General features: G+C 38.0%; 1 protein-coding gene across 1 annotated transcript; it reads right to left on the reverse strand.

Annotated features, from left to right (window-relative positions):
- Positions 1-804: 804 nt before the first annotated feature.
- On the reverse strand, positions 805-13,899 carry irs4a (insulin receptor substrate 4a). The gene is made up of 2 exons (XM_087301888.1): positions 10,499-13,899; positions 805-2,467 (listed from the first exon to the last, which is right to left on the reverse strand). The coding sequence occupies exons 1-2, from the start codon at positions 13,641-13,643 to the stop codon at positions 2,463-2,465; spliced, it is 3,150 nt and encodes a 1,049-aa protein (XP_087158014.1). The 5' UTR covers positions 13,644-13,899; the 3' UTR covers positions 805-2,462.
- Between the last annotated feature and the right edge of the window lie 2,162 nt (positions 13,900-16,061).

Genomic DNA, 16,061 nt, shown 5'->3' on the forward strand with positions numbered 1-16,061 from the left:
TATATACACACACACACACATATATATACTCCGTTGGATATAAATGTTCATATATATGGCCGTATAAAACTATAGCTAATATATTTTGACATTTAGATGTTAAAATTTATATGGCCATACGTGAACATATATATATATATATATATATATATATATATATATATATATATATATATATATATATATATATATATATATATATATATATATCCATTGGATATAAATGTTCATATATATGGCCACAAAAGTATATACATACATACATACATACATACATACATACATATATATATATATATATATATATATATATATATATATATATATATATATATATATATACACACACACACACACACATACATAAACACACACATATACATATATATATATACACACACACACACACACACATATATATACATATATATATATATACATATATATATATATACATATATATATATACACACACATATATATATATATATATATATATATATATACATACACATACATACATATATATGTATATGTATATATAGCCAAGCTCTCAGATTTGAATATATATATATATATATATATATATATATATATATATATATATATATATATATATATATATATATATATATATATATATATATATATACAAACTTATAATTCTAATGGTTGAACAAATATATGTAAGCAGCCATTTTTGCAATATTTTTAAACATGTTGCATATATGACATACTTTATATACGTAAAATTCAAAAATGAACTTCGTCTCACATATGCAATTTGCAAACATTTCCATAATATTTCCAAAATAAAATGTACACTGAACTTCCCCTCTTCGCGAGTATTATATACGTACAAATAGCAAACGGTGAGCGTCACCACACTGAATTCAATAAATAAAGACCATCAATAAATAAATAATCAATAAATTAACAAAAATAGAACGTACCATGTAGGGAATGCAGAAGTAGCACTACGTTATCCTGCTATACTCTGGCAGTTTATAAGACTAGTAGTGAAATGGAAGTAAATAAATAAATAAATAAATAACCACGAGAAAGTAGTAAACATCAGTGTTTTGGCTACATCGAGGCCTAAAAAACACTCTGAATTGATGTAAACAATGCGGCGTTGCATTTTTCCGACAGAAAAGGTTGTGGAAATAATAGTATTTTGCATCTCAATACTTGATTTTACACGAATACAGGCAAGGCTGAGAGGATTTCGTGAGTGTTTTTCCCAATGGCGTGAACAGGAGGTAGCATCCAGTTAACTCCGTAACACTGTCTCCACTACAAAGTGCTCTTTTTTTTTTTTCGACAAAAGGTCTTTGTATTTGTTTTGAAGCATCGTACTTTTGAATATTTCCCAATATTTCCTCAACACTCAAAAGGGGGCGCTGCAAATGAAATGGGTTTCTTAGCTAAGCACTTTTGGCTCGTTTTTGCAGTACAATTATTGAAATATTTTTAAATCAAGAAGATTTTTCTAGACTAGTAAAAAATATTATTTTGTTTTCAGAATAATACCTAAAAATTAAGTGTTTTTTTTCCTTAAAACAAGCTCAATATTGAGGTAAGACAATAATCTCATCTCAAAACCGAATACAGGGTTATTTAACTTATTATTTAGCTTATTTTAAGGAAAAACTTACTGAATTTAGACGTATTACTTCAGAAAACAAGACAATATGTTTTGCTTTTTTAGAAAATGCTTCTTAATTGAATTATTTCCTAAATATTTGGACTAAAACAAGTCAAAAACACCCAGTTAAAAAGCCTTTTTTTAGCAGCAGGGACGTTTCCATGCAATGAAAACACCACGTGAGATTACTCCATGACTGTACACTACAAAATAAACCATGACAAACATGAACTCTTACAGTGTGTTCAGTGTGTCTAGGCAACCCCTGATACAAAAACCAAAGAGTCATTAACACTGTACAAAATAATCATGGCGAACATCTCAAGGAGTGATGCATGATGGGAAGGTACCGCAAAGCACCTGGCTCGTTATACAAAAAAAAAAAAAAACGATATTCAATATACAAGCTTCTCCTATTTACACGGATCTCTCCGATGCTGCGTGGAGAAACACAAACCTGTAACCTAAGAGCTATGATGCGTTTAATATCACACACACACACACACAAACGAGAAGTGCTAGATATCTGAAGCTCACAGTTCTAATTTAGTGGACCTGCTCTAGTAAACAAGACCCAAGACAAACATCATCATCATCATCATCATCATCATTCGGACAGAAATGAAATCAAATAAAAAGACGGACAGATGAAACCGGTTGTTGAGGCAGTTATGTGGGAGATACGGAGGTTGTGCAGTTTCTCAGTCTTGTTGTTGGAGGTCTGAGGATGGTTTCTGTCCTCTTGGGCAGTCCAGAGTTCAGTGGATTCTCCGTGTCCTGATTCCCCTTCGGGCACCAGCATCATCCGACTCACTCAATCTGCAAGGGCGAACACACACACACACACACACACAGAGATCGCACGTTACTAGATGCTTAATGCATTATAGTGTTAGCATTCTGTTAGCATTCCTGCAGCTCAAGACAGTAGAGGTCATGGGGTTTGACTTCCATGCAATGACAAAGCGCGTTGGTTTCATACAACGGATATCAATAAATCTGCGTCAATTAGTGATTCCACCATATTGGAAATACAGTTAAAACCAGACGTTTAGATACACACTAAAAACAGGAACATAACCATTTTTAAAAATGTCTGATGGTAAATCATAATAAATGTTTACTATTTTAGGTGTGTTAGGATTACCTAAATCATTTACATTTGCTAAATGCCAGAATAATGAGATTTTTTTTTTTTTGAGAATTTTTTATTAATTTCTAGACAGTCAAAGGTTTACACACATCTCCTTGGTATTTTTTTAGCTTTGCTTTTAAACTGTATAACTTTGGTCAAATGTTTTGGGTCTCCTTCTACAAACTTCTCACATTAGTTTGCAGGAATTTTGGCTCCTGACATAATTTGTGTAGCTGAGTCAGATTTGTTGGCTGTCTTGCTCACAGAAGCTTTTTCAACTCTGCCCACAAATTTTCTATAGGATTTAGATCAGGGCTTTGTGATGGCCACTCCAAAACATTCACTCTGTTGTCCTTAAAGCACATTTTAACTGATTTGGCAGTATGCTTAGGGTCATGGTCTGTTTGGGAAACCCATTTGTGGCCAAGTTTTAATTTCCTGGCTGATGTCTTGAGATGTTGCTTCAGTATTTCTACATAATGTTCTTTCTTCATGATGCCATCTATGCTGTGAAGTGGACCAGTCCCTCCTGCAGCAAAACAGCCCCACAACATGATGCTGCCGCCCCCATACTGCACAGTTGGGATGGTGTTGCTAGGCTTGTAAGCTTTTCCCCTTTGTCCTCCACATGTAACACTGGTCATTATGGCCAAACAGTTCAATCTTAGCTCCATCAGAGCACAGGACATGTCTCCAGAAATTACTCTTTTTCCCAATGTAATTTAGCTAATGGTAATCTGGCTTTGTAGTTGATTCTGGCTTGTTGATTTTCCCATGTCGTCACACAAGTAACAGTGTGTTTGAGCTTTTCCTTCAATACTATTCTACAGTTGAGCCTCCAATGAACTCAAATGTTGTTAATTAGCCAATCAGAAACTTCCAAAACCTGGACACCACCATCTGAGCTTTTTCAGGCGCAGAATAATCTTATTGTGTGTAAACTTGACTTTCGAGAAAAGTTAAAACAAACAAAATTCTTAAAAATCTCTCTCTCATTATTCTGCTATTAAGCAGAACAGATACACATGTGATCATCCTAACCTACCTAAAAGAGAAAAAGATTAGTCACATTAACATCTGACTGTTTTTTTAATGGTTGTGCGCCTTTTTATGTATGTAAACTTCTGGTTTCAACTGTACGTTATCTAACATTGCGATACTACTTTATCTTGCGATTTTTCTATCGCAACATGAATACAATTTCTCCAGATGACTTAATATCAATATTTGGAAATAATTTATAATGTTAGATTAATTGGGATGATTCTGCAGTAGGAGTGCATCTTCATAAACTCTAATAAACAATATATAAATTGTTTGGGGTACCCTGACACACTTTCGCTGCTGTCCGTGCTATTTGCAGTGCATTTCTGTACTTGCATGTGTTGTGAGTATTTTCACGCTTAACGATCTATAAATTCATTCATTCATTTACTTTTCAGCTTAGTCCCTTTATTAATCAGGGGTCACCACAGCGGAATGAACCACCCAATCTATAAATACAATTAGGAAAAATATACAACTGAAATAAAGGGCTCTATTTTAACGATCTAAGCTCAAAGTCTAAAGTGTTGGTGCAAAAGCATTAAGGGTGTGTCTGAATCCACTTTTAGGGATGGACAAATACTCTTTGCGCCCCATCACATGGTCTAACAGGGTTGTGCTTATTCTCTTAATGAGTTCTGAGTGTGTTTTGAGCATAACGTGTATTAAACCAATCAGAGTCCATCTCACATTCCCTTTAAGAGTCAGTTGAGTCGCTCCATGGCGCATTTGCTATTTACATAGCGGACTTTGTAAGTGTAACGCTTCACTAGTGAGAAAACAGTTAAACAGAGCATCTGCAGCGCGAGGATAAAGAACAAGCCTCCTCCATTCAGCATCTTTACTTTTTCTTTACTTTACTCCTTTACTTTGGTGAAATGGAGAAACGGTGGAAACTCACTCCACTGGACACATCCATTGGCCTACATATTTAATTTAGCTTGTTAAGCTCAACGATTTGTTTCAAAACTATTTCTAAATTCAGTTCTAATCTCCAGCAAATTAATAAATTAACAAAAATAATCAAGTGTGGTCAAACAAATGAGTTATATCCAAACACATGTCCTGTTCTTATCCACATATGGTGATGCCATATGATAATTTTTCTTGTTAAAGTCTGACCTTTTTTTGAATACATCATGTACTAAAACTGAAAAAAAACAGAAAAGTTGCTATTTTCTAGGAACTATACTCTCATTCTGGCGTAATAATCAAGGTAATTTGCCGTACCAATTTATCATTGATTGATTATTTATTATTACGCCAGAATGAGAGTATAGTTCCTAGCCATATCGACCTATAAAAATACGACTAAGACTAATAAAATAAGTCTTAGTATATGATGTAATCACAGAAAAGTCCAGTTTTAGATTTTAGAAAAGTTTTAGAAAATTATCAACATTTTTTGGACATTTTTGAGTGAGATGCTAATGGTCTAATCTGATTCAGTGATCTATGCTAAGCTAAGCTAAAAGTGCTTCCGCCACACCTAGAGAATGGCAGAATAGATTCAAAAATGGTCAAACTATATATAGAGTTGGTCAAACTGTACTATAAAACTGTTTAACTCTATTTCCAAAAAAACTGTGACGTGTTCCTTTAAAATCCCAACTTTTATTATGAAAAACAAAATCAGTAAATCACTTTAGTTGAAGCCTGATTAACTTAAGTAAAAGCAACAAAAAAATGTTTGTAGTCTTGACTATTTGTGTTTAAACTATTTTACAGTGTAGCTTTATCAGTTTACTATGGTGATATTAAAGAAACACCTCACTCTTTTTGGGGGGGAAATAGGCTCAATACACTACTCTCCAAGAGTTAAACTGTTTAGTTGATCATTTTAGAATTCATTCAGATGATCTCTGCATCTGGCTGGAGCACTTTTAGCTTAGCTTAGCATAGATCACTGAATTGGATTAGACCATTAGCATCTCGTTTATAATGAGTGAGTTTTGATAATATTTCTTCTTAGAGCTTGACTTGTTTCGGATGCAAAGTGTATTAAGGCTGACAGAAAATTGAAAATCTGATAATATGGCCAGGAACTATACTCTCAAAAATAGTCAAACTGTATATAACTATTTACAGTTGGTCAAATGGTACTATTTAAATTGAATTACTAATTGATTATTGAACTACTATAACTTCAATTACTAAGACTGACAGAAAATTAAAAATCTTATGATATGGCGTAATAATCAAGGAACTTTTTTGCCATATCAATTAATCATTAATTGATTATTACGCCAGAATGAGAATATAGTTCCTATAGCCACATCGGCCTAGAAAAATTGTAATTTTCCAATTTCTGTCAGTCTTAGTCCATGATGTGATTACAGAAGGGTCAAGCTTTAAATAGGAAAATTATCTAAATTATTTGGGCATTTCTGAGTGAGATGCTAATGGTCTAATCTGATTCAATGATCTATGCTAAGCTAAGCTAAAACAGGGTTTCTGCAGGTTTCAAGTCAAATTAAAGACCCTTTTAAGACCCATACGAGTGAAATATTAGACGTATACAGAGCTAAACACTAAGGGTTGTTTTTGTAATGGCCCAGTTACTTCAGTAAATAGTTTTTGTATTAATGGAAGATCATGTAAAGGGATGTGTTGCTTTAGCTTTCTTTCCCTTCTTACAAATTTTAATTAGGGAAATTTGCTGTAAACATGTCTAACAGCTGTTGTGTATCTCTTTGCAATAAACACACACACACACACACATATATATATATATATATATATATATATATATATATATATATATATATGTGTGTGTGTGTGTGTGTGTGTGTGTATGTGTATATATATATATATATATATATATATATATATATATATATATATATATATATATATATATATGTGTGTGTGTGTGTGTGCATTGCAAAAAAAAAATATATATATATATATATCTATCTATCTATCTATATAGTGAATTTAAGATATTTTAAGGTCTAAAATATTGTTTTTGAAATTGAAGACATTATAAGACTTTTTACAGGGTGTCTGCAACGTCTTAAAAAGCTCCCACCAGACCTGGAGATCAGCTGAATGGATAAAAAAAAATGGTAAAGCTCAACTGTTTAACACTAGGGCAGATGTAAAATGAGTATATTTCCAAAACAAGTGGATTGTTTTTTAGTTTGAGTGGGACCCAAATATATTTATATTTTTTACATCAGATGTTACTGGTTCTATTTAAAAACTCTTATATAAAATTTTCCCTCTCTTATGTTTATAAAAATAGTCCAATATGAAGCGGCTGGGAAATATTATCATAACAAAGAAACAGATGATCAGATGCTTTTGTTTGTGTGATTCTACACACTTAAAAAGATAGTTCTCGCTTTAAACTCTGTAATGGTTACAACACTGCAAAAAATGTCTTGATTTTAGTCCAAATATCTAAATGTACTTAAATCATTTTCTAGACAAGTAAAAAATATTATCTTGTTTTCAGAAATAAATGAGTTTTGCCTTAAATCAAGCAAAATAATCTTGTTTTCACTCTGAAATATAGATTTTTAAAAATATTTTTGGACTTAAAACATGGCAAAAGCTCTAAATAAAAATCAAATTTTTTGCAGTAAAAACTGAGCTTTTTTTCTGTTGAACACAAAATGTATTTTCATTTATTTCCTTTGGCTTAGTCCCTTTATTTATCAAGGATCGCCACAGTGGAATGAACCGCTAACTTATCCATCATATGTTTTACACAGCAGGAGCCCTTCGAGCTGTAACCCATCACTGGGAACATCCACACTCATACACAACGGGCAATTTAGCTTACCCAATTCACCTGTACCGAATGTCTTTGGACTTATGGGGGAAACCGGAGCACCCAGAGGAAACCCATGGGAACGCAGGGAGAACATGCAAACTCCACACAGCAACGCCAACTGACCCAGCCGAAGCTCGAACCAGCAACCTTCTTGCTGTGAGGCGACAGCACTACCTACTGTGCAACTGCATCACCCGTACTTAACTCATGTTAATGCAAATGAAACCTTGTTTTAAGCGTTACTGCAAAGAAAATTCATTACAGGGATAGTTCACTAAAAATTGATGTGAACATTTATATGAAACATTCTGTCATCATTTACTCACTCTACTTGTTCCCAGCCTATTAGAGTTTTGTTGTTCTGATTGAACAGATCAGATTAGACCATTAGCATCTCGCTCAAAGAACTTTTATAGTTTCCCTTTTTAAAGCTCGACTCTTCCCAAGTCACATCATGCACACAGACAGACAGAAATTGACAAGTTGCTATTTTTCTAGGCTAGAAATAATCAATTATTGATAAATCGGTAGTTCCTTGATTATTACGCCATATCAGATTTTTAACAGTCTGTCAGTCTTACACTTTGTCTAAAAAAACTATTTATAATCAATAAAGACGGTAATATCAAGATCAATAAATGCTGTAATATTGAGGGCATTGTTAATTTAACATTAACTAAGCTAGTTAACCCATGTTAATGCAAATGAAACCTTGTTTTAAGCGTTACTGCAAAAAAAAATTGATTACAGGGATAGTTCACTCAAAATAATGATGTCATCGTTTATATATGAAACATTCCGTCATCATTGACCCACACTCAATCTATATGAGTTTCTTTGTTCTGTTCAACACAAAAGACAGTATTCTGAAGAATGTTGTAAACCGGTAACCATTGACATCCATAGTAGGAAATAACAGAAGTTGGTTTTATATTCGCACATTCGTTCATTTAGAAGACCCTATATTGTTTACCATATTACTTTGAATATTCGATCGGAATTAGCATGCGAGTATGACTTCAAAACAACATTAGCACTATCAAATTCACTGTGAACAATGTTGTACTTTGATAATCATTGGCTGCTAGTATGATTTTCTTATTTATAATTTGCAAAGAATACTTTTCTTAAATGATATAATTAAGGAGAATGTCTGAATATGTGAATATAAAACCAACTCTACCTCTAATAGGACATACTATAGAAGTGGTTACAGGTTTCCAGCATTCTTCAGTAGATCTTCCTTATATATATACTGTATTTATATCCTTTTATATATATCCTGCGTTCAACAGAACAAAACAATAACTCAAACTGCACTGAAAAAAGTGTTGCATGCAGAACTGTTGCAAACAATTTCTTTGTGTTGAATTTAAACAAACAAATTAAGTTTAATAATGTTCAACTTAATTTGTTTGTTTAAATTCAACACACATAAATTGTTTACAACCACTTAACGTAAAAAAAAAATTGAGTAAATCCAAGGAATCATCTTTGAAGAATTTTTTTTCAGTGTGGTTCATCAAAAATTGTCATAATTTTTGGGTGAGCTACCCCTTGACAATGTGAGTGTGGTGTTATCGTTCAGGGCTCAACAATAAGGACTGCCCGATGGCCCGGGGCCAGTGTGAGAGACGCTTAGGACAGTAGACGGGATCATTACTGGCCCGATTGATGCCATCTTTTGTTAAATAATTTAAAACTGAAATAAAATACCTTCACATTTACCATACCGCTCTTTTTGTTTTCATTCATTTTCTTGTCGGCTTAGTCCCTTTATTAATCAGGGGTCGCCACAGCGGAATGAACCGCCAACTTATAAAACAAGTTTTTATACAGCAGATGCCCTTCCAGCCGCAACCCATCACTGGGAAACATCCACACACATTCACACACACACTACGGACAATTTAGCCTACCCAATTCACCTGTACCGCATGTCTTTGGACTGTGGGGGAAACCAGAGCACCCGGAGGAAACCCACCCGAATGCAGGGAGAACATGCAAACTCCACACAGAAACGCCAACTGAGCCGAGGCTCGAACCAGCTCGAACCAGGCGAGAGCACTACCTACTGCGTCGCCCCTCTTTTTGTTTTTTTAACACATAATTTTGCTCATTATTAACATTTAAAAAATATTTTTATTATTTATATTTTATATATTTAAATGATTTTTACCATTTTAATAATTATAAACATTATTTTTGACACATTATTTAATACATGTGGGTATAAAATAGCTATTAAATGTATTTATTTATTTGTTTTGGTGAGCCCAGTGAAAATTTTGGCAGGGCAAGTTAAAAAACTGAACCATTGGCCCGATCGGATTAGTAGAACAAACCCTTAGCGTTGAACCCTGTCGTTTAAATCAATGTAGACGCGAGAAAAAAAAAAGCTTTTGTCAGAAGCAAGGATGCATGTTTGATAAATCAACATTCAGAGAAAAAAAGGTCATCTCAGTGGAAGCTTTTACTTGACTGTCAAAACTGTGAAAGTGAGTATTTTATGCAAGCGAGTTCCTTTAATATCACACTTGCACATCGAAAGTCAGTGCTCAAAACCCAGTGCTATCCAAAGTGCAGGATCAAGAAAATCAGTAAGAAAAAAAAAGGGGAATGTCTTTGAAAGTAAACAGCAATAATATTCATATGTCTCACTATAAGAACAGCATGTCAAGCTGAAAGACAATTTAGCGTAGTCTCTCCTCAGGAATGTACAGAGTTATACGATATATATATATATAAATAAAGTGCACAATTCACGTTGCTTCACATCACATAAGCAAATGGTTTGCAGGACATGCAGAGAAATGAATCTTGAAGCTTTAACAGGGCTACTTGCTGCCACTTATCTTGTAGCATAAGGGGAGACAGAGATGCAACCAACCTTTTGAGGCATTGGCACGTCCTCCCGAAACGGAGAAGTCTATACCAGCGTAAGCGTCGCTCTCTTGGAGGTTGCTATGGGCTGGGCGTGGAGCGTCGTGTGTGACCCGGGCCACTTCTCTCAGGTCCAGAGCGATGTAGTTGAGGTAGCTGGATGAGGTGTTCAGAGGCGTCCCACCTGTGGCGGAGTTTGGGGAGGCGTCCGGATGCGACCACATGCTATCGAAGGAGCTCTGCCATCTGCTAGCTTCGGGGAGATTCTGATTGGCTGAGGGCCTGATTCCGCAACCACTAGCAAAGGTAGCCGGCGAGGGGATGAAAGTCTCCGAACTGTGCCGCCTTCGCCCCTGCGGGTCCGCCCTGATGACTTTGGGCTCCGTGTGAGTGAACGGCAGTCGCTCGGAGATGCAAAGATGCTGCATGGTTCTTAAGGGAACGTCTCCGCATTCACCGTGCACCTTTTCGGGATCTAAATTAGCGGAGGTCTGTCCGTATGAGCACCCTAAGGGGCGAGCGTAATTAGGGGGATTCCATGGAGCAACGAGGGAGTGTCGCGGAGGCCGGTCCTTTAGGAGATTATCCATGTTTAGACCCAAGTAATCATGGTCTGGAGAGGAGCAACACATCCGGTAGCAGGGCTGAGAGGGCGGAGGTGTGGAGGGCGAGTCTGCGGAGGGTGGAGACAGAGCGGGGTGAGCGAGACGAGGACCAAAGTCCATGTGAATATACTCCCCGGGACTAGGAGGACTCATGGGATCAGCTGGAGACATGGGAACGTATTCGGCCTTTTCGTGCTTTTCTCGTGACGGGGCTTTGTAGGAGCGCGGAAGCGAGAAATACGAGGCCTTGAGGGAATCGGGCGAGGCTTGAGAAAAGCCTTCAGCTATTGTAAGCTGTGACATATCCATGTAGTCGTCGTACTCCGCCTGCTCCCGACTCGAGGGGCTGTCACTAGGGAGCATCATCATGTATCCGTACCGGTCCGACTGCTGCGAGGAACAGGGGTGGACGTCCAGAGACGCAGGGTGGTTTGCTCGGGGTTGCATAGGGGTGTAATCTGCATTAGGAGAAGAAGCCATGCTGTAGATCATAGGCATGTAGCCGTCGTCTTTTGGCAGTTTCTTCTGACACTCAGAGCTGAGCAAGGGAGGCTTGTTTGGGTGATGTAACTCAGAGTAAGACTTATAGGCTGACTTCAGCAGGCACGAGCAAACCTGCTGCCGTTTAGACTCCATCGGTTCATCAAAAGACGATGAGGTCTGCGTGGCTTTCTGCTGCGTGATGCTTAAGCTGCCGCCTAGCTTTGGCTTGGACGAGTGTGCCAGCTTCAGGAAAGTCCTCTCCATGTAACTGCTCTCCTCCTCGAACGTCCTCGCCCCATCTCTGTGCCAATCCATAGTCATATACTCAGTCAGCCTGTAGTCATCCCTAATCGGCGGGGTGCTGCCGTGGGATTCGGGTGTGGTACAGCTTGCGTGAAAGTACCTGAAGTCGCAGGGGCTGGGGCAGAACTCGTCGGAGGAGTTGAAGCCTCCGTCGCTGGGGGAGCCACAAATGGAGGAGCTTGAGGGGCGAGTGTGTGTATCTGAAGCCGAGCCGTGCCCACTACTGCTGGACACACTGATCGGGCTGGTGGCAGACAGGAAGTGAGATACGGGAAGTGATGCGGAGCGGGTGTGATGGGCCTGATTGGGTGATGCATGAGCGCAGCAGCTGCCGCTTTCCTCCCGGCCCACACTGAGAATGGGGGTATTGATGTGCACCAAGCTGCCCGTCCCAGAGCTGAGGGGGCGGTCCTGAGTGCCTTCGCCCTCACTAGAGGTGCGGTAGCGCTGACCCCGCCCTCTGCTTTTCCCTGTGGGCGGCGTGCCTGTCATTGAATCCGTTCGGGAGGCTCGCTGGAGGCCAGTTTGGCTTGGGGGGAGATTGCCGAGATGCCGGCGAGTCGTAATAAACGGCAGCGGATTTGAGCCAGATGACTGGCTTTTGCTCCTTGGCCTAAAGTCAGGAAAGGCCTTCAGAGCCTTCATAGTGTCTAGAATGGTCTCGTGCATGTTCTGCGCCACAACAGAGTCCTCGACTTGCACCCATATCTCGCCAGGGCCGATGGAAGAAGAGCGGCCCACCTCGATAAAGAAGAAGCTCTCGGAGTGACCGCAGCGTCGAATGTTCATTAGCGGCAGGTTGACGGCAGGCGTCTCCGAGTTCAGCTTCACCAGGTGAATAGTCTTGGCGGAAAGGCACAGACGGTACACCCCCATTAAGTTTCGAGTCTGACCTAAGCCTTTAGGCTTAACGTTCACCTGCCACACCTCCTTGAAAATAGTTCCCGGTGAAATCGTCCCATAGCCATCATCAAGTTCGTCGTTGTCCAACTGCCCCTTTTTCCCCTCCGTCATAAGTTCCGTTATAGACAAGTACCACTCTTCTTGCTCCTGTTCGCTCTCGGCTACAACAGCAAAGTATTCGTCTTTAGTATAAAGGGCAATGAGGTATTTGTTCTTAGCATCAGCCCTCTTGTTAACCGTAAAACACTGCGACAGATAAATCACCCTTTTGGCAGGGCACGTGACACCAGAAGCAGCAGCTTTGAGGGCATTGCGAAATTTTTTCTCGCTGTCGTAATACTCCAAGCGGCTGGGCCCGAGGTTGCTGGGGCCCCGCAATACGAAGAACCTCTTGTGGCCGTGCTTCTGCTTTCGCAGATAGCCACACTTCCAGATGTCCCGGTCCAGGCCACCAGAGCAGGCGGCGGCAGCGGCCAGGGCGGCAGCAGTGGTGTCAGCGCTGAGCACGCGGCAGAAGGCAGAGTCGTGCACCTTATACTGTAGGGCTGGCAGGTTCTTCCTCAGCACAGCATCCTGAGGGCTCTCATCCGGGAACAGATGGTGCACTTTAAAGTGGTAAGGCGGATGGTACCTCCTCTGTGGCTGGCAATGAGAGGAGGCTGATAAGTGCATGGGCAAACGGCAGCCGCTGTTATTGATTGAGGTGGAGGTGGAGGAGGAGGAGGAGGAGGAGGATGGAGGCTCCCCGGCAGCAGCACAAGAGATGCCGCTCGCGGATGTTTTCGTGACAGCGCGACGCGGTTGAGCCTCCAGTGTCAACATGACGCCGTGATTCGGTAAACGCGGCCGATCTTCCATGGGACAATGCAATGAAAGGTCACTTTACCTCCGCTTTACGCCGATGCACGGCCCATTTTGTTGGCTAGCTCGGATACAATTAGACGTTGCAGTAATCCGTGCTGCTGCTTCCCGATGTATCGCCCCGGTGAATGTTCAGCACGACGAAACGCTGCATCTTCGCGAAGCCTCCATCATCGCTCGCTGCCATTATAAATCTTTATTTGCCCGCTTCACTCATGGTGTCTACACATCACTACAGCCCAGCGAAAACATCACGTGACGCGCACGTCAGCGCACTGCGCGGGGTGAACGGGGTCAGCGGGCGCTCATGATTGGTCGGTTCGCGAAAAGACGCGGTGATTGACGTGCTTCCAAACCAATCGGAGCTGTGAATCCAACAAGCGCGCCTCGCCGATTGGACGGGAGATGTGCCGTCTGCTTCTGTGTGCAGAGTCTGTGCTGAAATAAATATCTTTGTAAAGAGAATAAGGATGAGGGCGAGATGGCTTATTTACACGAGATACAGCGGCGCATCTGATTAATATCCAGGAGGATTTCAGCGGCTGACGGAAGCCTAGTGCTTTATCAGTATACAGTTTGGACAATCCTACTGAATCTTTCTCGTTTTTAATATTCAAAGCATTTCAGAACCATATCACAGAATATAAAGGCATGTGGTGGCTAGACAACGCTAATGTTAAACAAAACTGAAGCCTTATAAAAGCTTATATTCATATGCTTTCAGATCAAAAATAGATTGATCTCCTTCTATTTTATAAAAACTATATATAATTACGCATGTTTGATTAATCAATATTAGACCCCTCACAAATCTCTCTTTTAATTTAAATGAATATTTCCTAGAGAAAGCTTTACAATATCAGCCCTTATTTGTGCATATACATTAGATTAGTCAGTACTGGTGAAATCTGGAGCTAATCTGACAAAATAATAGTGCAACAATTGTAGCCCAAATTTATATAACAAATATATATATATATATATATATATATATATATATATATATATATATATATATATATATATATATATATATATATAAAGAGTTCAGATGCAGAAACCTCTAAGTGCTGTCTGAAATTTCCATTGAAATGAACATTTACTCACTATTTACTCTGCCTCGAGTGTTTCCAACCCATTTTGAGTTTCTTCTGTTGAACACAAAAGAAGATACTTTGAAGAATGCCCAAAATCTGTAACCATTGAGTTCTATAAAAACAATGAGCATGGAAGTCAATGGTTACAGGTTTCCAGCATTTTTCAAAGTATCTTCTTTTGTGTTCAACAGAAGAAAGAAACTCAAAATGGGTTGTAAACACTTGAGGACAAGTAAATGATGACAGAATTTTTAGTTTTATTCTTCACTTTCTTTTTAATACTTAGTTTTTATAGATTTTTTAGGAACATAACCAGTGGGAACAAAACAAACAAACAAAACAAAAAACAATAATAATACATTTAAAAAGAATACACACACACACACACATAAACACACACACATACATACGTATGTCCAGTGTTCAGCATATATGAGTACACTTCTCACAAATCTATTTTGTAAATTCGTATTTTTAATAGGAAGCTATACAACATTATATTTGTGCATATACATTATTAGTCAGTACTAAAATAACTTACCATAACACTCAAAAAAAGTGTAGGCCAAATTTATTAATATATACTAAGTGCTGTCTGAAATTTCCACCGAAAATGAACATTTTTTTCAGCCTCCATTGTTTATGTTGATATATTTCAACAGAAGAGGACTCATTCTTAGCATTAACGTGATATTACTAAACATACACACGATAGCCTGATAAAAATGCTCATTTTAGAGGACAATTTCAGATGGCATTTAGAGGTTTTTGCATCTAAATAATAATATAAAATTATTTTTTAAATTATTTTATTTTTTATTAAATAATTTTTATTAATAATTTTTATTAATTATTTTTTTAAATGGCCAGTTTAAAATATTTTCAAAATATCTATTTACATAAATATATTGTCTACAAATATATTCACTCATTCATTCATTTTCTTTTCAGCTTAGTCCCTTTATTAATCTGGGGTCACCACAGCGGAATAAACCGCCAATTTATCCAGCATATGTTTTATGCAGCGGATGCCCTTTCAGCTGCAACCCATCTCTGGGAAACATCCATACACTCTCATTCACACCCATACACTATGGACAATTTAGCTTACCCAATTCACCAATATTATTTGTATATTAAAAAAAAAGTATATTAAAATAGTTGGACAATTCATTTGCCTATTTTTTTCTATAAGTACATTAGTCAAAGTCAGCGTTCAACCACATGTACAGGACAAACAGAGAATAGAAATTACATTACTCTCAGACCCAACAGTGCCTAACATATGATATTAATACAAAAACTAGCATTTTAAAAA

Source organism: Danio rerio, chromosome 21 (genome assembly GCF_052040795.2).
Source record: "Danio rerio strain M-AB ecotype USA chromosome 21, GRCz13ab, whole genome shotgun sequence".
Lineage (NCBI taxonomy): Eukaryota > Metazoa > Chordata > Actinopteri > Cypriniformes > Danionidae > Danio > Danio rerio.